At 44.6% G+C, this 27,243-nt stretch overlaps 1 protein-coding gene across 1 annotated transcript in view; it reads left to right on the top strand.

Moving 5' to 3' along the window:
* ADCY1 (adenylate cyclase 1) overlaps positions 1-27,243 on the top strand; it is a 1,907,157-nt gene that overhangs the window by 1,402,568 nt on the left and 477,346 nt on the right. The window contains exons 8-9 of the mRNA XM_073549833.1: positions 12,462-12,617; positions 14,286-14,480. Of these exons, the coding sequence (XP_073405934.1) occupies positions 12,462-12,617; positions 14,286-14,480 (351 nt within the window). The remainder of the gene's footprint in view (positions 1-12,461; positions 12,618-14,285; positions 14,481-27,243) is intronic.

Raw genomic sequence — 27,243 nt, 5'->3', positions numbered from 1 at the left:
CGGCGGAAAGAAATTTTGATGTGGGTAATCGTGAACTTCTAGCGGTTAAGTTGGCCTTTGAAGAATGGAGGCATTTTTTGGAGGGGGCGGTTCATCCCATTACTGTAGTTACTGATCTCAAGAACCTGGCATATATTGAGTCTGCTAAAGGGTTGACTCCTAGGCAAGCTAGATGGTCACTTTTTTTCCCGGTTCCAGTTCTCAATCACTTTTCTTCCGGGATCCAAGAATGTGAAGGTCGATGCCTTGTCTCAAAGTCTGGATACAGTTTCTCCCTCTGAGCCTCCATCCTCCATTCTTCAACCCAGGGTGGTGGTGGCTGATATCTCTGCAGGTTTGGAACAGGAGACTCGGTAAGCCCAGTTTCAGGCTCCCCCATCCAAGCCGGTGGGAAAATTGTTTGTTCTGGTTCAACTTCGACTCAGAGTCCTCCAGGAGTTCCATGATTGGGCGCTGAGTGAACATCTGGGGATTTCGGCTACTCGTGGTGCCATCGAGAGGGTTTTTTGGTGGGCCTCACATTAGCGAGGTGGGCCTCGCATTAGGGAGGAAGACTGTTGATAAAATCCATGGACAAACGTGTCCATGGTCTATCAGGAACTGGCAAAGGCACCAATTACCTGGCCGGTTGGTTATGAGAGCTCTTAGAGCAGGCACAAACTTCACAGGCAGACACAAACTTCCTCACATTAGTCTGATGTGAGGAAGTTTGTGTCTGCCTGTGAAGTTTTTGCCTGCTCTAAGAGCTCTCATAACCAACCGGCAAGGTAATTGGTGCCTTTGCCAGTTCCTGATAGACCATGGACACGTTTGTCCATGGATTTTATCAACAATCTTCCTCCCTCCAAGGGTAATACTGTCATCTGGGTGGTGGTGAACAGGTTTACGTAGCAAGCACACTTTGTACCCTTAGTGGCACTGTCCTCTGCCGAGACCTTGTCTAGGTTGTTTGTTCAACATGTGGTTCGTTTGCAAGATGTACCCTTGAATGTGATGTCTGACTGTGTTGTGCAGTATGTGTCCAGGTTTTGGAAGGCATTTTATTAACAGTTGGGTATTGAGTTGTCCTTTTCATCTGCATACCATCAGGAGACCAATGGTCAGACCGAACGGATCAATCATTCATGAGAACAAATTTTGCACTGTCTTGCCACTTCCAGTTAAGAGGACTGGTCCGATGCCTTGCCTTTAGCAGAGTTTGCATTCAATAACCATGTTAACCACTCTACGGTTACCTCCCCTTTCTTCTGTAATTATGGGTTTGATCCACACTTTGGGGAGTTTTCTCATCTGGACTCCGGTTGCCCGGGAGCTGATATTGCTGTACAGCAGTTGGGGAATTTATGGCAGGAGGTCCAAAAGAATATTGGGGAGGCTCAGAAGTCTAAGCTTTTTGTAGACAGGAGACAGACGGTGGGACCCACCCTTCGGGTTGGGGATAAAGTGTGGCTGTCTACCAGGAACATTAAGATTAAGGTTCCTTCGGCGAAATTGGGACGTAAGTTTATTGACCCTTATGAGATCACGGAGGTGGTTAACCCAGTGGCATTTTGTTTGCTCCTCCCAGCATCTTTTAAGATCCCCAATGTATTCCAAAGGGCCCTGCTGAAACCATTGGGGGCTGTGGAAGAAGCATCATTGGGTCCCTCGCCGCCTGTATTGGTGGATAGTCAGGAGGAGTACGAGGTGGAGCGCATCGTGGATTCCTGGTTGGTCCGCCGTTCCCTCCAGTATCTTGTGCACTGGAAGGGGTATGGTCCTGAGGACCCATCCTTGGTCCCTGCCCGATCGGTTAATGCTGATCATCTGATGCGCTCCATGCATGCATGCTCTCCTGGGAAATCTGGGGTCCGGTGGCCCCTCATTGAGAGGGGGGTACTGTCATGACTCTGGACAGGATGGTTCCGCCATCAGGTCAGGGTTAATTTTAGTTATCCTCTCTTTGGTTCTGTGGTGGCTATTTAATGTTGGCAGTTCCTGGATTTGGTGTCGGTGATACTTCTGTATTCTCGGTTTGTGATTGCTGACCCAGGTTACTTGTCCGTAAATGTTGTGCCTCTGTGCTTGTGTGCTTTGCTGTGTATGACCCGGTTTGTCACCTGACTTTTGCCTCTGTATCCTGCCTTGTACTACCCTGTCCCTCCTGGTTATCTGACCCCTTGGCTTGTCTCCGTTTACTCTCTGTCTTATCCCTAGGTACCAAACTCTCATCTGGCTTTTGACCCTCGTCTCTCCTTTGACTATGTTTACTTTCTGTGCCCTGTACTCTGTGCGCTCAGTTGCCTTCCCTGTCCTCACACGTGGGGACTCTGCCCCCTAGTCACGTAACTGCTTATTTCCAGTTCCTGTACTCACTGCTTAGTCTCAGGTCCTTGCACACTGCATGACTTGTCCCATCACTGGGCACGTTCACATGCCCCCTGATAGCGCCCCCTAGGCTGCACCAGTGACACCATTGGTGTCATCGCATTAGCTGTATTTAGTCTAGGGATAGCTGCTGGAGAAGGGATAGTAGTGTATTACAGACCTACGAGTCAGAGTTTATAGCCTTACAGTCTTCGCTGCTGAAACTTAAAACCAAAACTACTTATCAGGCCTACATCTATGCTATTCTTGTCCCTATTAATGCCGCTCTTAGCTGCATGCCTATGGTAATTTAGTGTGCACATGGCATTCAGTAAGGAGATGGACGTTTCAAGAGGGACATGAGGAGCTTGTGTTTAGTGATGCCCAAATATTTCAGCACCCACTGTCAGTAGACAATGACTATGGGGAATGGCAATTAGAGCCTGAATAGGTAGATGATGATGAGACACAGTTGTCAACAAGAGATGTTGTTAAGTCAACAAGTCAGGAGGACCAGTGGACGTGGAAGACGAGGTGGTGGATAATTAAGTCACTGACCCAACCTGGTAAGGAGCTCTGCAAGCAAGGCCAACAGCGCAGAGGGGATGGGATCTCCAGTATTGAAACGGACAGGAAGAGGCAATGGAGTGGCCAGAAGGAGAAGGCAGACAACTGTTTCCCAGAGAACCCACATGCGTGAAATTTAGGTGTTCCCCAGCTTGGCGCTTTTTTAAAGAAAGTGCAGATGATAAATGAATGGTCAATTGCAACCTGTGCCATACCAAGATCAGCTTGGGCCTGATCACCACAAGCATGCTCAGGCACATGTTTCAAAGCACCCGACTAGGTGGGCTGTATGCCGGGGTCCACAATCAGGATTTACAGGTGACACCACTGCCTCTTCCCCTGCGCTATGTGCTTGCCAATGCCCTGTTTAGGACAGATGCCTCCCACCCTGCACCTGTCTTTGCACATTCGCAATCACTATCAGCAACCACTTTCCTTGTCCTAACGCAGCGTTCAGCTGTCCCTACTCAGGCCCTGGAATGAAAGCATAAATATTTGCTGACTGCTTGTCCTAAAATTGTTACCGTTTAGGCATTTGGAATCTGAGGACTTCTGCAACAGCATGGAGATGGCCGTCCCTCGGTACTTGATCCTCAGGTGCCACTATTTCTCCTGTTGTGCCATCCCTACATTACATAAGCACGTGTCCCATAACATCACCCATTGCGTGACCAACGCAGTTACTGGTAAGGTCCACTTAAACACCAGACACGTGGCAGGAACTGTCCCTCTAAGCCTTGGAGGTGCTGGCCAGCTCTGCCACTAGTGTTTTGTCTGCGTGGGCGTTTAGTGCTGCTGAGGGCATAATAACTAATATGCACATCCACAGGTCAATTGAAAATACTGACAGGCTGACTCATCAAAATGTTGAACAAGGCCTGGATATGCCCAGACTTCTTGACTCCACGGGAAAACAGCAGCTTAACATAAAGTTAGTCTCTGGCTTTCCCTCTCTGGCGGAGAAAATTGTGTGGGAGCCCACACCAGCTTTTTCCGTGATTTAATTCTTTAATTTAACACCTACAGCTCCAAAATTTTACACACACACACTACTAACATTATTAGTGAGGGGCATATCAAAATCTAACTGATATGTAATGGTTTATTGTATGTAAACCACGTCTCATATCCTGTCGGGTTCTGTAATGATTTTACAGAAGCCGGCAATTGAATTTGCTATTCTGCTCTGCTATCTAGCTCTGTATGAAATATAAAGATATATATATATATATATGTATATATATTAGGGATTCTACTCGCTCAGGTGCAGCGGGAGACACTCAGGAGGCAGGTTCCTTTAAAGTTCATGCAGTTTATTGCATCATAAACCCATCAAGCAGCAAGTAACAAAGAAAATAGTCTTTAGCTTAGGCAAACGAGAACAGAAATGTCCGTTAAGTCAGGCTCAGACCTGGAGCTTCTGCACACACGGGAGACTTAGTCCTTCCCACCTACAACTCTCTGGTTCAGGAGCAGTCTACATTATAAGGGTGTAGCCACACCCACAAACCCAGCAGCTGACTGGTCACGTGACTGTGACCTCACCACAGGTCCTTGCAAAACATTAATAATATAGCAATATCTATTATGCCTTACATTATGTAGACAAGCCATCTCTGAGACACATATCTCCCATTGATTATACAACCCTTAGCCACGCCACTATATATACAGTATATATATATATATATATATATATATATATATATATATATTAGCTGAAGAGCCCGGCGCTGCCCGGGCATAGTTACTAACTGTGGTTAGTTATAACAAATCATAATTATCCTCCATCCCATAGTCCCGTGCCCATATACCCATCATACATATCCACCATCCCATAGTCCCATGCCCATATACCCATCATACATATTCTCCATCCCATAGTCCCATGCCCATATACCCATCACACATCCTTCATCTCATAGTCTCATGCCCATATACCCATCATACATATCCTCCATCCCATAGTCGAGTGCCCATATACCCTAGCTGAAGAGCCCAGCGCTGCCTGGGCATAGTAACTAACTGTGGTTAGTTATAACAAATTATAATTATCCTCCATCCCATAGTCCCGTGCCCATATACCCATCACACATCCTCCATCCCATAGTCCCATGCCCATATACCCATCACACATCCTCCATACCATAGTCCCATCCCCATATACCCATCATACATATTCGCCATCCCATAGTAGATTGCCCATATACCCATCATACATATCCTCCATCCCATAGTCCGGTGCCCATATACTCATCACACATCCTCCATCCCATAGTCCCATGCCCATATACCCATCACACATCCTCCATACCATAGTCCCATCCCCATATACCCATCATACATATTCGCCATCCCATAGTAGATTGCCCATATACCCATCATACATATCCTCCATCCCATAGTCCGGTGCCCATATACTCATCACACATCCTCCATCCCATAGTCCCATGCCCATATACCCATCACACATCCTCCATACCATAGTCCCATCCCCATATACCCATCATACATATTCGCCATCCCATAGTAGATTGCTCATATACCCATCATACATATCCTCCATCCCATAGTCCGGTGCCCATATACTCATCACACATCCTCCATCCCATAGTCCCGTGCCCATACACCCGTCATACATATCCGCCATCTCATAGTCCCGTGCCCATATACCCATCATACATATCCTCCATCCTATAGTCCAGTGCCCATATACCCATCACACATCCTCCATCCCATAGTCCCGTGCCCATATACATATCCGCCATCCCATAGTCCCGTGCCCATATACCCGTCAAACATATCCTCCATCCCATAGTCCAGTGCCCATATACCCATCACACATCCTCCATCCCATAGTCTCGTGCCCATATACATATCCGCCATCCCATAGTCCCGTGCCCATATACCCGTCATACATATCCTTCATCCCATAGTCCAGTGCCCATATACCCATCACACATCCTCCATCCCATAGTCCCGTTCCCATATACCCATCATACATATCCTTCATCCCATAGTCCGGTGCCAATATACTCATCACACATCCTCCATCCCATAGTCAACCATTATGACATCATAATGAGCGGCGGCAGGGCTTGCAACCTTTGATGACATCAGCGTCGCCATGGCAACCATTGTGACATCATAATGAGGGGCGGGGCTTGATACGCACACACTGCTTCCCCAGAATGCAAATAGGGGCATTGTGACATCACAATGAGGGGCGGGGCTTGACGCGCACACACTTTTTCCCCCAGTATGTAGATAGGGGCAAAATTGTTTGGTGAATTGTAACGCGCGGGGTTAAAATTTCGACTCACGACATAGCTTAGGACGCTCTTGGGGTCCAGAAGTGTGACTGTGCCAAATTTTGTGGCTGTAGCTGCGACGGTGCGGATGCCTATCCCGGACATACACACATACACACACACACACACACACACACACACACACATACATACACACATACATACACACTTTGAGCTTTATATATTAGACTAGCTGAAGAGCCTGGTGCTGCCCGGGCATAGTAACTAACTGTGGTTAGTTATAAGAAATTATAATTATCCTCCATCCCATAGTCCCGTGCCCATATACCCATCATACATATCCACGATCCCATAGGCCCATGCCCATATACCCATCATACATATCCTCCATCCCATAGTCGAGTGCCCATATACCCATCACACATCCTCCATCCCATAGTCCCATGCCCATATACCCATCATACATATTCGCCATCCCATAGTCGAGTGCCCATATACCCATCACACATCCTTCATCTCATAGTCCAATTCCTATATACCCATCATACATATCCTCCATCCCATAGTCCCGTGCGCATATACCCATCATACATATCCTCCATCCCATAGTCCCGTGCCCAAATACCCGTCATACATATCCGCCATCCCATAGTCCCGTGCCCATATGCCCGTCATACATATCCTCCATCCCATAGTCCCATGCCCATATACCCATCATACAAATCCGCCATCTCATAGTCCCGTGCCCATATACCCGTCATACATATCCACCATTCCATAGGCCCGTGCCCATATACCCATCATACATATCCTCCATCCCATAGTCCCATGCCCATATACCCATCATACATATCCTCCATCCCATAGTCCCATGCCCATATACCCATCATACATATCCTCCATCCCATAGTCCAGTGCCCATATACCCATCACACATCCTCCATCCCATAGTCCAGTGCCCATATACCCATCACACATCCTCCATCCCATAGTCCCGTGCCTATATACATATCCGCCATCCCATAGTCTCGTGCCCATATACCCGTCATACACATCCTCCATTCCATAGTCAACCATTATGACATCATAATGAGCGGCGGCAGGGCTTGCAACCTATGATGACATCAGTGTCGCCATGGCAACCATTGTGACATCATAATGAGAGGCGGGGCTTGACGCGCACACACTTTTTCCCCCAGTATGTAGATAGGGGCAAAATTGTTTGGTGAATTGGAATGCGCGGGGTTAAAATTTCACCTCACAGCACAGCTTAGGACGCTCTCGGGGTCCAGACGTGTGACTGTGCCAAATTTTGTGGCTGTAGCTGCGACGGTGCGGATGCCTATCCCGGACATACACACATACACACACACACACACACACACACATACATACACACATACATACACACTTTGAGCTTTATATATTAGACTAGCTGAAGAGCCTGGTGCTGCCCGGGCATAGTAACTAACTGTGGTTAGTTATAAGAAATTATAATTATCCTCCATCCCATAGTCCCGTGCCCATATACCCATCATACATATCCACGATCCCATAGGCCCATGCCCATATACCCATCATACATATCCTCCATCCCATAGTCGAGTGCCCATATACCCATCACACATCCTCCATCCCCTAGTCCCATGCCCATATACCCATCATACATATTCGCCATCCCATAGTCGAGTGCCCATATACCCATCACACATCCTTCATCTCATAGTCCAATTCCTATATACCCATCATACATATCCTCCATCCCATAGTCCCGTGCGCATATACCCATCATACATATCCTCCATCCCATAGTCCCGTGCCCAAATACCCGTCATACATATCCTCCATCCCATAGTCCCGTGCCCATATGCCCGTCATACATATCCTCCATCCCATAGTCCCATGCCCATATACCCATCATACAAATCCGCCATCTCATAGTCCCGTGCCCATATACCCGTCATACATATCCACCATTCCATAGGCCCGTGCCCATATACCCATCATACATATCCTCCATCCCATAGTCCCATGCCCATATACCCATCATACATATCCTCCATCCCATAGTCCCATGCCCATATACCCATCATACATATCCTCCATCCCATAGTCCAGTGCCCATATACCCATCACACATCCTCCATCCCATAGTCCAGTGCCCATATACCCATCACACATCCTCCATCCCATAGTCCCGTGCCTATATACATATCCGCCATCCCATAGTCTCGTGCCCATATACCCGTCATACACATCCTCCATTCCATAGTCAACCATTATGACATCATAATGAGCGGCGGCAGGGCTTGCAACCTATGATAACATCAGTGTCGCCATGGCAACCATTGTGACATCATAATGAGAGGCGGGGCTTGACGCGCACACACTTTTTCCCCCAGTATGTAGATAGGGGCAAAATTGTTTGGTGAATTGGAATGCGCGGGGTTAAAATTTCACCTCACAGCATAGCTTAGGACGCTCTCGGGGTCCAGACGTGTCACTGTGCCAAATTTTGTGGCTGTAGCTGCAACGATGCGGATGCCTATCCCGGACATACACGCATACACACACACACATACATACACACTTTGAGCTTTATATATTAGACTAGCTGAAGAGCCCGGCGCTGCCCGGGCATAGTAACTAACTGTGGTTAGTTATAACAAATTATAATTATCCTCCATCCGATAGTCCCGTGCCCATATACCCATCACACATCCTCCATCCCATAGTCCCATGCCCATATACCCATCACACATCCTCCATCCCATAGTCCCATGCCCATACACCCATCATACATATCCTCCATCCCATAGTCCCGTGCCCATATACCCATCATACATATCATCCATCCCATATTCGAGTTCCCCTATACCCATCATACATATTCTCCATCCCAAAGTCCCATGCCCATATACCCATCATGCATATTCGCCATACCATAGTCGAGTGCCCATATACCCGTCATACATATCCTCCATCCCATAGTCCAGTGCCATATACCCATCACATCCTCCATCCCATAGTCCCGTGCCCATATACATATCCTCCATCCCATAGTCCAGTGCCCATATACCCATCACACATCCTCCATCCCGTAGTCAACCATTATGACATCATAATGAGCGGTGGGGCTTGATACGCACACACTGTTTCCCCAGTATGCAAATAGGGGCATTATGACATCATAATGAGGGGCGGGGCTTGACACGCACACACTTTTTCCCCATTATGTAGATGGGGGCAAAATTGTTTTGGTGAATTGGAACGCGCGGGGTTAAAATTTCGCCTCACAACATAGCTTAGGATGCTCTCGGGGTCCAGACGTGTGACTGTGCCAAATTTTGTGGCTGTAGCTGCGATGGTGCGGATGCCTATCCCGGACATACACACACATACATACACACTTTGAGCTTTATATATTAGATAAAGCTCAAATGTGTGTATGTATGTATGTGTGTGTGTGTCACTGCCCAGGAGATGTGGTATGCTCTGCACATGGTCAGACACAGACAATTTTTAAAATGAACTTTCGTTCATGGGAAAACCGGCTTCCTCTACCTATAGACACGTCTCACATCTGACGCCGGGATCAGCCGAATGATTCATTGCACCTGTGTGGAATTCATGCAGGCGCAGTGCGATGGTGTTCTGCTGGTGGTACCGCCCAAGAGGCTGCGTGAGTGTGAGTGTGACTGTGACTGAGTGTGAGAATGTGAGTGTGACTGAGTGTGAGAGTGTGAGTGTGAATGTGAGTGTGTGTGTGTAAGCGTGTGTGTGTGTGGTGCGACGGTGCTCTGCTGGTGGTACCGTGCAATAGGTTGGTACCAGCAGCAGTTTCCATATTGAGACACCCATCACGTGGGTGTCCCAATATGGCAGTCGGTGAACTTCCTCCGCTTGGAATTCTGGGATACGGTGACATCTGGATAGAACAGGAAATGAAAACAGCAAGGCAATTATATAAATAGATATATATATATACAGTGGGGAAAAAAGTATTTAGTCAGCCACCAATTGTGCAAGTTCTCCCACTTCAAAAGATGAGAGAGATCTGTAATTGACACCATAGGTAGAACAAAACTATGAGATTCCAAATCAGGAAACAAATCCAGAAAATCACCTTGTCTGATTTGGCAAGATTTAGTTTGCTAATTATGGTGGAAAATAAGTATTTGTCCACCTAAAAACATGCAAGATTTCTGGTTCTCACAAACCTGTAACTTCTTCTTTAAGAGGCTTCTCTGTCCTCCACTCATTACCTGTAGTAATAGCACCTGTTTGAACTTGTTATCAGTATAAAAGACACCTGTCCATAACCTCAAACAGTCACCATTCAAACCACTATGGTGAAGACTAGAGAGCTGTCGAAGGACACCAGAAACAAAACTGTAGCCCTGCACCATGCTGGGAAGACTGAATCTGCAATAGGCAAGCAGCTTGGTGTGATAAAATCAACTGTGGGTGCAGTAATAAGAAAATGTCAGATATACAAGACTACTGATAATCTCCCTTGATCAGGAGGTCCACGCAAGATCTCACCCCTTGAGGTCAAAATGATCACAAGAACGGTGAGCAAAAATCCCAGAATTACACGGAGGGACCTATTGAATGACCTGCATAGAGCCGGGACCATCGTAACAAAGGCTACCATCAGTAGCACACTATGCTGCCAGGGACTCAGATCCTGCAGTCCCAGACGTGTCCCCCTGCTTAAGACAGTACATGTCCGGGCCCATCTGAAGCTTGCTACAGAGCATCTGGATTATCCAAAAGAGTATTGGGAGAATGTCATATGGTCTGATGAAACCAAAGTAGAACTGTTTTGTAGAAACAAAACTCGTCATGTTTTGAGGAGACAGAATGCTGAGTTGTATACAAAGAACACCATACATACTGTGAAGCATGAGGGTGGCAACATCATGCTTTGGGGCTGTTTCTCTGCAAAGGGACCAAGGCGAATGATACGTGTACATGAAAGAATCAATGGGGCCATGTATCGTGAGATTTTGAGCGCAAACCTCCTTCCATCAGCAAGGGCATTGAAGATGAAAAGTGGATGGGTCTTTCAGCATGATAATGATCCCAAGCACACTGCCAGGGCAATGAAGGAGTGGCATCGTAAGAACCATATGAAGGTCTTGGAGTGGCCTAGCCATTCTCCAAATCTCAACCCCATAGAAAACCTTTAGAGGGCTTTGAAATTTCATGTTACCCATCGACAGGCCCAAAACATCACTGCTCTAGAGTAGATCTGCATGGAGAAATGGGCCAACATACCACCAACAGTGTGTGCCAACCTTGTGAAGACTTACAGAAAACATTTGACCTCTGTCATTGCCAACAAAGCATATATAACAAAATATTGAGCTGAACTTTTGTTAATGACCAAATACTTATTTTCCACCAAAATTTGCAAAATAAATCATGCCAAATCAGACAAGGTGATTTTCTGGATTTGTTTTCTCATTTGAACTCTCATTGTCGTGGTCTACCTATGATGTCAATTACAGGCCTCTCTCATATTTTTAAGTGTGAGAACTTGCACAATTGGTGGCTGACTAAATACGTTGCTTCCCCACTGTAGCGCTCACATAAACTAGAATCAGGATGGCAGATAGCCTAAAATATTGTTGTGCATACTATTGAGAGTGCCTGTCTGTTTCTTTCATGTAGGTGCTCCATTTAGTTGCTATGACATGTTAATAGGGCCCTTTAAGGACTGCATTGATAATGTGGTAAAAGACAATGTCTTTAATTTTGGCACTGTATAAAACCTAAACTGGAAGCAATCGTGAGAAATGGAAGAAAGAATCAGTAATGATGGTACTATAAATTCTGGGATTGCTAAGAAAACAAAACAACTTATTTATAATACTGTAAAAATCAGTGATTACAGGAAAGGGCAATTGTAAACCGTAAAAGCATGGTGGCTCAGTGTTTAGCACTGTTGTTTTGCAGTGCTGGATTCTTGGGATCAAATCCCACCAAGGACAACATCTGCAAGGAGTTTTGTATGTTCTCCCCATGTTTGCGTGGGTTTCCTCTGTGTTCTCCGGCTTCCGATTATACTCAAAAGACATACTGATAGGGGAAATTAGCTTGTGAGCCCCAAAGGGATCAGTGATGATGATGTATGGAGAGTGCTGTGTAATTATATATTGTTATATAAGCAAGTAAAATAAACAAATTGCAAATATATTTCTTGTCTTACACTTTTTTAATTATCTTTAATCTAAGCAGCTTTTAATGTATGTATTTTTCTATTGCCAGATATTTCCTGGACTGATTCTGTCTGATATAAAGCCTGCCAAAAGGATGAAATTCAAGACTGTCTGCTATCTCCTAGTTCAGCTCATGCACTGTCGTAAGATGTTTAAGGCGGAAATCCCTTTTTCCAATGTAATGACTTGTGAGGATGACGATAAGGTAAGAAAATTAGCAACAGCTCCTCTACTTATATTCTAGAAATTATTCTGTAAATGTGATTTTTGCAGAGAAATAGAAAATACAGTCATTTGTGTTAGGTGTCGGGTTCTTGCCTCTGCACAGAAGGAATCCTGAGCCTTGCCTTCTGCGGTCTCCCTTTTAGTCCCGACCGCAGAAGAAGCTGCTCAGCAAAGGCGTCGATCCCGGCATCTTGCTCAAGCTAGTGCTGTCAGGTTGGTTGCTCCTGCCACCTCTGGTTCAGCTTTAGCAATCCGTACTAGCCAGCAGCGAGCAGCTCCAGAGGCTAAGTCCTTTTTTGCAGCCTACTGAGCATGCCCGTGGGACGACCTCTCATTGGAGGTCGGAGGTCACATGCTCAGGTACTTAAGCAGCTTGGATTGGACCATCAGGAAGGTCCCGGAAGGACGCTGCTGTAAAAGGCTCACATGGCTGCTTGGCTATGCGCTAGTATAGACTCTTTATACTATTTGTGTGAGTGATGATGGATGCATGAAACTGGTGACTGATTCATTATAACACCCCTCCCTTGGATACGCATGTTTGTAGGGTTTAGGGTTTAGAGTCAGTGCCTAGAAGTGGTATTGTCTATGCGCCACTGTGCATCCAGTTCTATGCACGACTCTTAGTGCCAGGTTGTGCCATTCAGCACAAGGCACTATTGTACTCCATCTACTGCAACACCTGTCAGAGCGGCACCGTGCGCACTTCTGTATTATTAAAGTGCACTTTTCAGTCCTAAGTCTAGTCTGGTTAGTGGCATCCGCCAGTGCGACACTATATGCACTTTAGTGCGGTAACTCCTCAGTTAGTCCTTCCTGGCTCCGCAGCTGCGGCGCCGAGTGCTGGTGAGTCTAGAGGGACTCCGACCCTGTGTCTTGGGGCAGAGTCCTGTGACCTTAAACCAGTGCTCACTTCGCCGAGCTCTGTGAGCTTAACCAGCTTCAGCATCTCTATTCAGTGGCAGTGCGGCTCTGTGAAGCAACAGAGTCTGCCCCCGTACGCACCGGGTGACGTTAACTGCGTGTGTTCATTTATTATACTGCCATATAGCGTCCGCCATTACCGAGCAGCAGTTACCATCTCTGCACGATGGACCCCGGGCTGCGAACGCACCTAATTACCTTCTTTATTATTTGGTGCAGTCTGCCAGCCCTTAACAATTTGTTTTCCTCTTTAGTAATCTTTTACATGTTTCACCATATGCTCATTTGGGTACTTGATTAAGCTTCATTGTGCAATATTGGAGGCCTATAAAGTTGTGGTGCGCAAAGTTTTACAATTACAAAGTCGCTGATGAAGAGCCACATATATTAGTTAAATTATGTAGATGAGTTTCAGATAATACAGACAGATATATTGTACTGTATATGGATTGTTATTGAGGCACAAAACATTTTCCTCCTTACTCCTGATAAGAACGCAGGTCCCGTTATCATATATATATCAATTATCACTAGATATACTTTTCTCAAAATTTGATGATAAATATACAAAGTAAGAATGAGTTGTTCAATAATTGAAATGTTTTTGAGAGTGACCTGTGTTAAAACATTCATTATACTGCATGTAAAATTAATAGTTGTAACCACAAGTATCTCTTGCTAATCATTATTTATGACTGGCTTTTCTCATATTTTATTAAATTAGAGGAGAGCTTTACGAACAGCCTCAGAAAAACTCAGGAACCGTTCTTCATTTTCTACAAATGTCGTACAAAATACTCCAGGCACCCGTGTGAATCGTTATATTAGTCGTTTGATTGAGGCTCGACAAACTGATTCCGAGATGTCAGATTTGAATTTTATAAGTTTAAAATATAAACAAGCCGAACGTGAACAGAAGGTAAGTAATTACAAATCGTAACCTCATGTTGTGCTTAGAACTACTATTTAAGGCTCTGTTCACACGGCAGGTGTTGTGCATGTGTCCTTCTACTTAATAGTAAAAGTGCATGATACCTGCCGATGGTACACTCAGGTACACTCAGGTATGTATGGATGGGACATCAGCAGCGCTGTTCATCTTCCAATGAGAAGGGCGAGGTACTAAGTTTCTTCCTTTCCCCACCACACAGAGTGAATAGACATATACTTGAAATCAGAAGTTTACATACACTATATAAAAATACACATATGCATGTTTTTCTCAATATCTGACATGAAATCAGAGGAAATCTTTACCGATTTAGGTCAATTAGGATTACCATAATTATTAATTTTTGCCAAATACCAGAATAATAGTAACATAGTAACATAGTAACATAGTAACATAGTTATTAAGGTTGAAGGGAGACTTTAAGTCCATCTAGTTCAACCCATATCCTATCCTAACTTGCCCTAATATGTTGATCCAGAGGAAGGCAAAAAAACCCCATGTGGCAACAGTAAGCTTCACATTGGGGAAAAAAATTCCTTCCCGACTCCACATACGGCAATCAGACTAGCTCCCTGGATCAACGCAATATTAAGGAGACTAGTGTATATACCCTGTAATATTATACTTTTTAAGAAAGGCATCCAGTCCCTTCTTAAATTTTAGTAGTGAATCACTCATTACAACATCATATGGCAGAGAGTTCCATAGTCTCACTGCTCTTACAGTAAAGAATCCGCGTCTGTGAGTATGCTTAAACCTTCTTTCCTCCAGACGTAGAGGATGCCCCCTTGTCCCCGTCACAGGTCTAAGAGTAAAAAGATCATTAGAAAGGTCTTTGTATTGTCCCCACATATATTTATACATTGTAATAAGATCACCCCTAAGCCTTCGATTCTCCAAACTAAATAACCCCAAGTGTAATAACCTGTCTTGGTATTGCAGACCCCCTAGTTCCCTAATAACCTTGGTCGCTCTTCTCTGCACCCGCTCCAGTTCAGCTATGTCTTTCTTATACACCGGAGACCAGAACTGTACACAGTATTCTAAGTGTGGTCGCACTAGTGACTTATATAGAGGTAAAATTATGTTCTCCTCATGAGCATCTATGCCTCTTTTAATGCATCCCATTATTTTATTTGCCTTTGCAGCAGCTGCTTGACTCTGGCCACTAAATGTGAGTTTGTCGTCCACCCATACACCCAGGTCTTTTTCAGAGACTGTTTTGCCCAGTGTTTTACAATTAAGCACATAATTATACAAGTTGTTCGTTCTACCCAAGTGCATGACCTTACATTTATCCCCATTAAAGCTCATTTGCCATTTATCAGCCCAAGCTTCTAGTTTACATAAATCCTCCTGTAATATAAAATTGTCCTCCTCTGTATTAATTACCCTGCAGAGTTTAGTGTCATCTGCAAATATTGAAATTCTACTCTCTATGCCCCCTACAAGGTCATTAATAAATATGTTAAAAAGAAGCGGGCCCAAAACTGACCCCTGTGGTACCCCACTGCTAACCGTGACCCAGTCCGAGTGTGCTCCATTAATAACCACCCTTTGTTTCCTATCCCTGAGCCAGCTCTTAACCCACCTACACATATTTTCCCCTATCCCCATTGTTCTCATTTTATGTATCAACCTTTTGTGTGGCACCGTATCAAAAGCTTTTGAAAAGTCCATGTACACCACGTCCACTGCATTCCCTTGGTCCAGTCCGGAACTTACCTCTTCATAAAAGCTTATCAGATTAGTCTGACAGGAACGGTCCCTTGTAAACCCATGTTGATATTGGGTCATGAGGTTATTCTTCTTCAGATACTCCAGTATAGTATCTCTTAGAAAACCCTCCAGGATTTTACCCACAGTTGAGGTTAAACTTACTGGCCTATAATTTCCAAGTTCAGTTTTTGTCCCCTTTTTGAATATTGGCACCACATTTGCTATACGCCAGTCCTGTGGTACAGACCCTGTTATTATGGAATCTTTAAAGATTAAAAATAGTGGTCTATCTATGACTGTGCTTAATTCCTGCAGTACTCGGGGGTGTATCCCATCCGGGCCTGGGGATTTGTCAATTTTAGTGATTTGTAGACGCCGCCGTACTTCCTGCTGGGTTAAGCAGGTGACATTTAATGGAGAATTTTATCCCTGATCATGTTATCCGTCATGGGATTTTCTTGTGTAAATACTGTTGAAAAAAAGTCATTTAGCATATTGGCTTTTTCCTCATCCTCATCCACCATTTCACCCAGACTATTTTTAAGGGGACCAACACTATCATGTTTTAGCTTCTTACTATTTATGTAGTTAAAGAATATTTTGGGATTATTTTTACTTTCTCTGGCAATGAGTCTCTCTGTCTCAATCTTTGCTGTCCTGATTTGCTTTTTACAGAATTTATTTAATCTTCTGTATTTATTTAATGCCTCATCACTACCTACTTGCTTTAATTCTCTAAATGCTTTATTTTTATCTCTTATTGCGCCCCTTACAGCTCTATTTAGCCATAGTGGTTTCCTCCTATTTCTCGCATGTTTATTCCCATACGGTATATATTGTGCACAGGTCCTATTCAGGATGCTAATAAACGTCTCCCATTTTCTTTGTGTATTTTTATGTCTCAGGATATCGTCCCAGTTAATTGCACCAAGATCATCTCTCATCCGTTGGAAATTTGCCTTCCTGAAGTTTAGTGTCCTTGTAACCCCTCTACTACACATCTTATTAAAGGATACATGAAAACTTATTAATTTGTGATCACTATTACCCAAGTGACCCTCAACCCTTACATTTGATATGCGGTCTGGCCTGTTGGTTAATATTAGGTCTAGCAGTGCCCCCCCTCTTGTTTGGTCCTGAACCAGTTGTGAAAGGTAATTGTCTCTCATCGTTGTCAGAAACCTATTACCTTTGCTGGAACTGCAGGTTTCGGTTCCCCAATATATTTCAGGGTAGTTGAAGTCCCCCATAATAATGACTTCTCCTTGAGTCGCTGCTTCATCTATTTGCTTTATGAGGATATTCTCTGTAGCTTCCATTATTTTTGGAGATTTATAACAAACCCCTATCAGTAATTTATTATTTTTCCCCCCTCCCCTTATCTCTACCCACAGGGACTCTACATTTTCATTAGATTCATATATATTATCACGACGGATGGGTTTTAAGGATGATTTTACATATAAATAATAATAATAATAATAATTTTTATTTATATAGCGCCAACATATTCCGCAGCACTTTACAATTAAGCGGGGACATGTACAGACAATAAATTCAATACATGTTAAGACAATTCAAACAGTGACATTAGGAGTGAGGTCCCTGCTCGCAAGCTTACAATCTACAAGGAAATGGGGGGACACAGTAGGTGAAAAATGCTTGTTAATTCAGGTCTGGCAATTATAATAGGGATTTTCATATAAAGCTGCATGATCCGGTCATCAGCCCGTGTGTTTAAGTGCAATAGACAAGTATCAAGTGCAGTTATCATGTGCATGAAGGGTGTGGAGACAGATGAATAGTAGGGTGCAGATTCAGAGTAATATTTGGAAGGAGGGAACAGGGCAAGGTTAGCTTGCTGGGTAGTTGATGTGGTAGGCTTGTTTGAAGAGATGGGTTTTCAAAGCGCGCTTGAATAGGTCAGGGCTAGGTATCAGTCTGATCACCTGGGGAAGTGCATTCCAGAGAGCTGGAGCAGCACGAGAGAAGTCTTGGAGGCGGAGGTGCGAGGTTCGGATTACGGGGGATGTTAGTCTTAGGTCATTTGTAGAACGGAGGGCACGTGTAGGGCAATAGACAGAGATGAGAGAGGAGATATAAGGCGGTGCAGAACAGTGGAGAGCTTTGTGGGTGAGAGAGATGAGTTTATACTGGACCCTGTAGCGAATAGGTAGCCAGTGTAATGACTGGCACAAGATGGAGGCATCGGTGAAGCGGCTGGACAGAAATATGACCCTGGCTGCCGCATTCAAGATGGATTGGAGAGGAGAAAGTTTGGTAAGAGGGAGACCGATCAGAAGAGAGTTGCAGTAGTCCAGGCGAGAATGAATAAGAGCGACAGTAAGAGTCTTAGCAGTTTCAAAGGTGAGAAAAGGTCGGATTCTGGAGATGTTTTTAAGATGCAGGTGACAAGAGCGACTGAGTGATCGGATGTACGGAGTAAAGGAAAGTTCAGTGTCGAATATGACCCCAAGACAGCGGGCATGCTGCTTGGGAGTTATGGTTGAACCCTCCAGGGTTATTTCGATGTTAGGTAGAGTGAGGTTAGTAGAGGGGAGAAACACAAGAAGTTCAGTTTTAGAGAGATTTAGTTTCAGATAGAGGGAGGACATGATGCTAGAGACAGCAGACAGACAATCCTTGGTATTTTGAATTAGGGTAGGGGTGATGTCAGGGGAAGAAGTGTATAATTGGGTGTCATCAGCATAGAGATGATACTGGAACCCAAATCTGCTGATTGTTTGTCCAATAGGGGCAGTGTATAAAGAGAAGAGGAGGGGGCCTAGGACTGAGCCCTGCGGGACCCCGATAGTAAGGGGACGAGAAGAGGAAGAGGAGCCGGAAAAAGATACAGTGAAGGAGCGGTCAGAGAGGTAGGAGGAGAACCAGGAGAGGGCTGTGTCCTTGAGGCCTATAGAGCGGAGCATAGTGAGGAGGAGCTGGTGATCCACAGTGTCAAATGCGGCAGAGAGATCCAGGAGAATCAGCAGGGAGCAATGACCTTTCGATTTAGCTGTTATTAAATCATTAGAGACTTTAGTGAGGGCAGTTTCAGTAGAGTGTAAAGAGCGGAAACCAGATTGTAAGGGGTCGAGAAGAGAGTTATCCGAGAGATAGCGGATTAGACGGGAGTGGACCAGGCGTTCCAGGAGTTTAGAGATGAAGGGAAGGTTAGAGACAGGTCTGTAGTTAGCAGTGCAGTTCTGGTCCAGGGATGGCTTTTTAAGTAAAGGGGTTATGATGGCATGTTTAAATGAGGAGGGAAATATACCTGAAGAAAGAGAGAGGTTAAATATTTTAGTCAGGTGAGTGGTGACCACTGGTGAGAGAGACTGCAGGAGCTGTGAAGGAATAGGGTCACTGTTGCAGGTTGTAGGCCGAGCAGAAGCGAGGAGCTTGGAAACTTCTTCTTCTGAAACAGGCTCAAAGATGTCTAGTGAGCTTGAGGTGCGGCAGGGAAGGGGATCCAGGCACTGAGGAGATAGGGCTGAGATATCCTGATGGATGTGGTTGATTTTTTCTAGGAAATAAGTGGCCAGATCCTCACCGCTGAGGTTGGTGATGGGGGCCTGTACTTTAGGTTTCAGGAGGGAGTTTAAGGTTTCAAAAAGTCGTCTTGGGTTGTTGGATAGTGAGGTGATGAGGGTGGTGAAGTAGGATTGTTTGGCCAGATGAAGGGCAGAGTTATAGGTTTTGAGCATGAACTTATAGTGGATGAAGTCTTCTGCTAAGAGAGATTTTCTCCACTGCCGCTCTGCACACCTCGAGCAGCGCTGAAGAAAGCGTGTTTGCGTTGTGTGCCAGGGCTGCCGTTGTCTGTGTCGGGTCTTTCTGCGTATAGAAGGTGCTGCTTCATCTAGGGCATTCTTCAGTGTATTATTGAAGTGTGACAATGCTATGTCTGGACAGGAGAGGGTGGAGATGGGGGCTAAAGATGTGTGGAGATTGTCCCTAAGCTGTTGGGTATTAATGGTACGTGTATTCCGATAAGTGTGGTAAGTGGGGGTGTTCCGGGTGAGGAGACAATTCTTGACAGAGAAGGAAAGAAGGTTGTGGTCCGAGAGCGGGAGGGGTGAATTAGTAAAGTCGTGCAGCGAGCCGGGACGGGAGAAAACCAGGTCCAGAGTATTCCCGTCCTCATGTGTAGGAGAATTAGTAAACTGTGAGAGGCCGAATGAAGAAGTTAGAGAAAGAAGATGAGAGGCAGACTGGGAGAGCGGATCATTGATGGGGATGTTAAAGTCTCCCATGATGAGGGTGGGGATGTCACAGGATAGAAAGTGAGTAAGCCAGGTGGTGAAGTGGTCTAGAAACTGGCGGGAGGAGCCTGGAGGGCGATAAACGACCGCCACTCGTAAGGGGAAGGGCTTAAAGAGTCTGACGGCGTGGACTTCAAAGGAAGGAAATGTAAGTGAGGGAACCGGGGGGATGACCTGGAAAGCACATTGTGATGAAAGGAGCAAACCAACACCTCCACCCTGTCTGTTCTCAGGTCTGGGGGTATGTGAAAATTTTAGCCCACCAAACGAGAGAGCGGCAGCAGCGGTGGTGTCTGAATGCTGGATCCAGGTTTCTGTAATAGCCAGAAGGTTAAGGGAATTAGAGAGAAAAAGATTGTGAATGTAAGTCAGTTTGTTACACACAGACCGTGTATTCCAGAGAGCACATTGGAAAGTGAGAGGAGAAGGCATGCACTGAATGTTAATAAGATTAGCAGGGTTTCTATATGCAGATGGAGGAGAGTAACGTATGCTGGTGGAGGGAGGCCCAGGGTTGGGGGAGATGTCACCTGCAACTATTAAAAGGAGAAAAAACAGAAAAAGCAGGTGGTGGGATGATTTGTATGAACGTTTTGAGTGCTGCATGGTGGTTTTGGATGGTTTGGTGTGGGTAAGAAATGTCAATAGAGCCTCAGAGTTATACATGGGAGAGGGGAAAAGGGAGGGGTGGATATGCAGAGAGTGCACAGAATGTGTAAAAGGGCAGGCGAGTTGTTAGAAAGCAGAGGTGAAGACAAAAAAGCAGCAGGTTGATATGATCAATGCAAATGTAGTACGACTGACCAAGAAGCATGCGTGCATGATAAACTTATGCACCTTACCTGTCTCCTGCCCTGTCCAACTGCATTGTCTAACTGCAAAACACTTGATCCCGTTGCACTTAATATCTGTTGCACGCGTGAGCCCGCACGCGTGCTATCCCAACCAGAGCTAAATATATATGAAATGAAATGTCTGCTAGCTTCAGCCACCAAAAGGCCACAATCAGTAATTAACCAATTAGCACAAGGCCAGAGCAGGCATTACTATGCAGGGTAAATAACTAACGCTGGACAAGGCCATCAAACAGAGAAAGGGAAAAAAACCTTTCTACACTTCAAAGCAGAAACCAAATAGTTAAAAAAAAAAAAAAAAGACCCACCACAGGAGTGATGGAATGAAATACCATAAAAATATCTGGCAATATATGATGCAGTTCACACTTGTCAGACAGCATACATGGATGATGGAATGAAATACATGGATGATGGAATTAAATACCATAAAAATATCTGGCAATATATGATGCAGTTCACACTTGTCAGACAGCATACATGGATGATGGAATGAAATACATGGATGATGGAATGAAATACCATAAAAATATCTGGCAATATATGATTCAGTTCACACTTGTCAGACAGCATAAACACATAAAAATATAAACACACGCCTCCCCCTCGCTTATTTGTATGGTCATTTCTGAACAGACTATAGCCCTGTAAATTAACCGCCCAGTCATGGCTCTCATCCAGCCATGTCTCAGATATCCCCACCATGTCATAATTATGTTCCAACAACATTAACTCCAATTCCTCCATCTTGTTGGCGAGGCTTCTGGCATTAGTGTACATGCACTTTATGTATCTCTCTGTACCTCTATTCTTTCTTAAATTATTAACTGTTCTAACCCCACCCCCCATGCCACCTCCACCCCCAATGTCATTATTTGTGCCCAGGTCTCTATCTGCACTGTCTTCCCCTCCTATAAAAGGAATACCCTCCCCCCGTCCCTAGTTTAAACACTCCTCCAACCTTCTAGCCATTTTCTCCCCCAGCACAGCTGCACCCTCCCCATTGAGGTGCAGCCCGTCCCTAGCGTAGAACCTGTAGCCAACTGAGAAGTCGGCCCAGTTCTGCAGGAACCCAAACCCCTCCTTCCTACACCAATTCCTGAGCCACTTATTAACCTCCCTAATCTCCCGTTGCCTCTCTGGCGTGGCACGTGGTACAGGAAGTATTTCTGAAAATACCACCTTGGAGGTCCTTGCTTTAAGCTTACAGCCTAATTCCCTGAAATCATCTTTAAGGACCTTCCACCTACCTCTAACTTTGTCATTTGTGCCAATGTGCACCATGACCGCTGGATCCTCTCCAGCCCCTCCCAGTAATCTGTCAACCCGATCAGCGATGTGTCGGACTCGAGCGCCAGGTAGGCAGCACACCGTTCGATGATCCCTGTCTTTGTGACAGATTGCCCTATCTGTTCCCCTAATAATTGAGTCTCCCACTACCAGAACCTGTCTGGCCTGCCCTGCTCTCCTATTTCCCCCCTTACTGGAGCAGACACTCCTCCGGCTTTCAGAGGACATGCCTTGCTGCAGCAGTGCTACTCCTGCACTAACACTCCCCTCATCTGCCAACTTAGCAAACTTATTGGGGTGTGCCAGATCAGGACTAGCCTCCCTGGTGCTCTTCCCTCTTACCCCGCCTTCTAACTGTCACCCAGCTAGCTGCTTCATTGTCCTGCAGCTCCAACCTAGCATCCCCCCCATCATCTATCCCATTGAGCGTCTGCTCAGTGAGCAGAAGACTCCTTTCCATATTGTCTATGGATCTCAGTGTTGCCAGCTGCACATTTAGATCCAGTATCTGGGCTTCCAAATGCACAACGTGCTCACATCTCGCACAGCAGTATGCACCCTCGACTGGCTGGTCAAGGATTTCATACATGCGGCAAGACGTGCACTGGATGGCATTGGCAATAGTGGAGCACATCCTAATGGGGATTGCACCAGACAATAAGATAAGAAAAAATAAATTAAAAAAAAAAAAAAAAAGTATTAATATAACAGCAATTCAGTAAGACCTCCCTCCTTGGAAACTCCCTGAATCTAAAGTCACTGAATTTCAAGTCACACACTTACCACAGTTCGCACTTACGCTCAGGTCACACTCAGCTCGTTCACACTCGCTCAGGAAAAAGATTTAAAAGAGTTTTTTTTTTTTTTTTCTCCCCTTTTACCAGCACACCACCTTGCTGCTCAATGCACTTCCAAAAGGAATGAGAGAATGAGAGATAAAGAATGTTTTAAGGCAATTTTATTACTTACGAGCCAGAATTGTTTTAAGCTACAGCATACCTGTAATTTCAGTCGACTTTTCAGAATAATCTGCCATGTGTTCACATTATAAATAAAAATATTTCTGGCCACCAGGCATCTTATATAGTGTATTTTTTATCAGTTTAACCCTCCAAAGGCTTAATCTTTAATTTCAGTTTTCTATAGATGCAAACTAACTGCTATGTTGTCTTCCATATAGTGATGGGCGGACCTGTGGATGGTCCATCAGGTTCGGTCGAACACTAAAAAAAAGTTCAGTTTGGTCTATGCCAAACTCAGACTCCATTCAAATGAATAGGGGGCCCGGACATCCGTCATTTCTCACTTTGTCATCTGTGTGACAGCGCTGGAAGCACCGTCTCTGATCTGAGCGTTACCGTCAGTTACAGCGCTGCTGGTCCCACACTGTCACACTGTAAAAATTATGTGGGTACTATAGAATCTGATTGTGTGGGATAAAATGAGTCTGAGACCAAAGCTGAGACAAATAAGTGTATTTAATAAAGCAAGAAGTAGAACATGAACAAGTAGAGAATTTCCTGCAATTGTAACGAAGTGACAGCACAAAACAGGAATGTCAGCAAACTTAGTAGTGGGCGCAACTGCTCATACAAACAAGTTCAATCAGTCAAGAGTGGTGCACTCCAAATATAGATAGGTGGTGCTCGAAGGAAAATAAAGCCAAACAATAGGAAGGTGACCTTCGGCACTCAAAGAATCACCGAAGAATTCTGTTACAAATCAATATCCAATTTTAATTTATAGCCGTATAAACAAAGAGAAAGAAAGGAGTCTACATCCATAAGTAAAAAAATCACCCAATTATTTTATTAGATAAATTACATCAAACATTTAAACATAATCAATGTACAGTATTATGGCAGAGCGTAAGGCTGAGAGACCAAGGTGCAACACTAGTGCAGTGTTTTAGACAGTAGGGTATATCAAACTTATGTATAAAGCCAGTGCCGCGGTATAAATGAGGCCCCACAGACAAAGATAGGTAGAGGCGTGATAAACCCCCTAGTGAGGTGTACAAATGACCCAGTGATCCCTCACCTATACGTCAGTAGGTCATAAACCCAGTCATTATCTCTTACCCATAGCTGTCAGAAACGTCCGCACTCTTTGCCCCGACGCGCGTTTCGCGTGGGCTTCTTCCGGGGGCTGTCGGGGCATAGAGTGCGGACGTTTCTGACAGCTATGGGTAAGAGATAATGACTGGGGTTATGACCTACTGACGGATAGGTGAGGGATCACTGGGTCATTTGTACACCTCACTAGAGGGTTTATCACGCCTCTACCTATCTTTGTCTGTGGGGCCTCATTTATACTGTGGCACTGACTTTATACATAAGTTTGATATACCCTACTGTCTAAAACACTGCACTAGTGTTGCACCTTTGTCTCTCAGCCTTACACTCTTCCATAATACTGTACATTGATTATGTTTAAATGTTTGATGTAATTTATCTAATAAAATAATTGGGTGATTTTTTTTACATATGGATATAGACTCCTTTCTTTCTCTTTGTTTATACGGTTGATGGAATTTTCCTGTGGCTAATGCTAGTTGGTGGTGGAGGTTTTTCCCTGACCACTACTTTTTGTTATGACTTGTGCCATTGAGATATTGTATTATTTTTAATTTATAGCCAATAGGGTACACAGATAAAGGTCATTCTCCAACGTTTCGGCACAGTAGCCTTTATCAAGGGTATCTGCATATGTAGAGCAAAAAATAATAATGGAAGTATGATAAACATCATCATGTAAAAAATGGTAAATTATCAAATCTCCATTAACCTTATGAGAATTATATTTATATTAAATAAAATTAAATTAAATTAATATCATATTTTCCTGTGTCTCTTACATTCATGTACAGTAGTCCTCTCAATAAAAGAAATATGAACAGAATGAAACAACTATATATGACCAAATCAAGGATGAACTACCTGCAGGGGATGTCTGTCAGCGTACTGCAAATAAAGAAGCCAGGTTGCAATAGAGAAGTGCAGGATCCTTGATTAATTTAATTTAATATAAGTATAATTCTCATAAGGGTAATGGAGATTTGATAATTTCACCCTTCTATTATACTGGCATTCTGATAATATGGCTCCACATTGTGGTGATGGTGGATACTCCTTTTCAAATGATGATATCTTTTATGCACTGTTCTTCACTATTTTCTGGCTTGTACACTTTCCTGGAATACATCTATTGTTATTTACATGTTTAGGATATTCCTTTTGTTTTATTTTTCTTTGTCACAATATGTACGTACAGCCGTTATTTTGTCTTTCATTTTTTTTTTTCATGGATTTTTTCCTTCATTTCGTTTATAGATAAATGGAATACTTTTGTTTACATTGCTGTATTTACCATTTTCTTACATGATGATATTAATCATACTTCTATTAGAATTTTTTGCTCTTCATATGTAGATACCGTTGATAAAGGCTATTGTGCCAAAATGTTGGGGAAGGACCTTTATCTGTGTACCCTATTTTGTCGGCTGTAAATTAAAATTGGATAATGATTTGTAACAGAATTCTGTGATTCTTTGAGTGCAGAAGGTCACCGTCCTATTATTTGGCTCATACAAACAAGTCCAGCAGTAATATGCAGCAAGGGTGCGACCAGCACTTATACGTGGAAGTCCAGCAGTAGTAAGCAAACAAGAGTGCGACGGGCACTTATTCGTGGAAGTCCAGCAGTAGTAAGCAAACAATAGTGTGTCCTGCACTTATACGTGGAAGTCCAGCAGTAGTATGCAAACAAGAGTGCAAGGTGCACTTATATTTGGAAATCCAGAACTATGCAGATAGAGGAGATGACACCTTTCATGAAAGTCCAGAAATACATAGTTGGAGCATAACAGGGAGTAGGTCCTTAAATGTACCTTTTGGGCTGAGAAGTCCCACTCAAGTCCAAAGCAGCCCACAACACAACACAGTCTCAGAAGTCAGGACAGTGTCACGTTTCCGCCAGACTTAGGGCCTGCTGTTCCGGTCGCGGCCTCTAGGAGGCGCCGGACCGCCACTTTATCGTCAGACTCAGGGACGGCTGTTCCTGCCTCGGCCACTGGACAGGGCCGTGGTTCTGTCACGTCAGGCTCAGAGCCTACTGTCCCGGCTTTAGCCTCTAGGAGGCGCCGGTCTGTCACATCGCCGTTAAATTCTGGGTCTGCTGCTCCTGTCGCGGTCACTAGGAGGCGCCATGGCTCGCCCGGGAGTTATGGTGCTGACAGAGTAAGGGCACCTGCGCAGGCATCTGGTGGACGCAGGCTCCACCCCTCTGTCAGTCATCAAGAGGTTACTGCATCTCCATCTGGCCTGGTCCTGGGGGCGGTACTGATGACATCATCAGTCCAGGAACCTATGAGGGGTGACCTGATCCCTGAAATACCTTGGGACTGGTCTTTCAAGCCGCTGGATATATTCTTGGTTCCCCTGTGTGTTACTGTGTGAATTGCTTTCTGACTGACTGACTTTGGCCTGGACTTCTGACTCTCCTTCTGCCTAACGATTCTGTACCTCTGCGACTCTCCTGGTTTATGACTTTCGGCCTGAATCTGACTCTGCTTCTGCCTAACGATTCTGTACCTCTGCTACTCTC

This window comes from Dendrobates tinctorius, unplaced genomic scaffold (assembly GCF_039654945.1).
Source record: "Dendrobates tinctorius isolate UK_male_01 unplaced genomic scaffold, ASM3965494v1 ptg000162l, whole genome shotgun sequence".
NCBI lineage: Eukaryota > Metazoa > Chordata > Amphibia > Anura > Dendrobatidae > Dendrobates > Dendrobates tinctorius.
The sequence above is the reverse complement of the archived record's forward strand: the minus strand, read 5'-3'. Positions and strand labels throughout refer to the sequence as shown.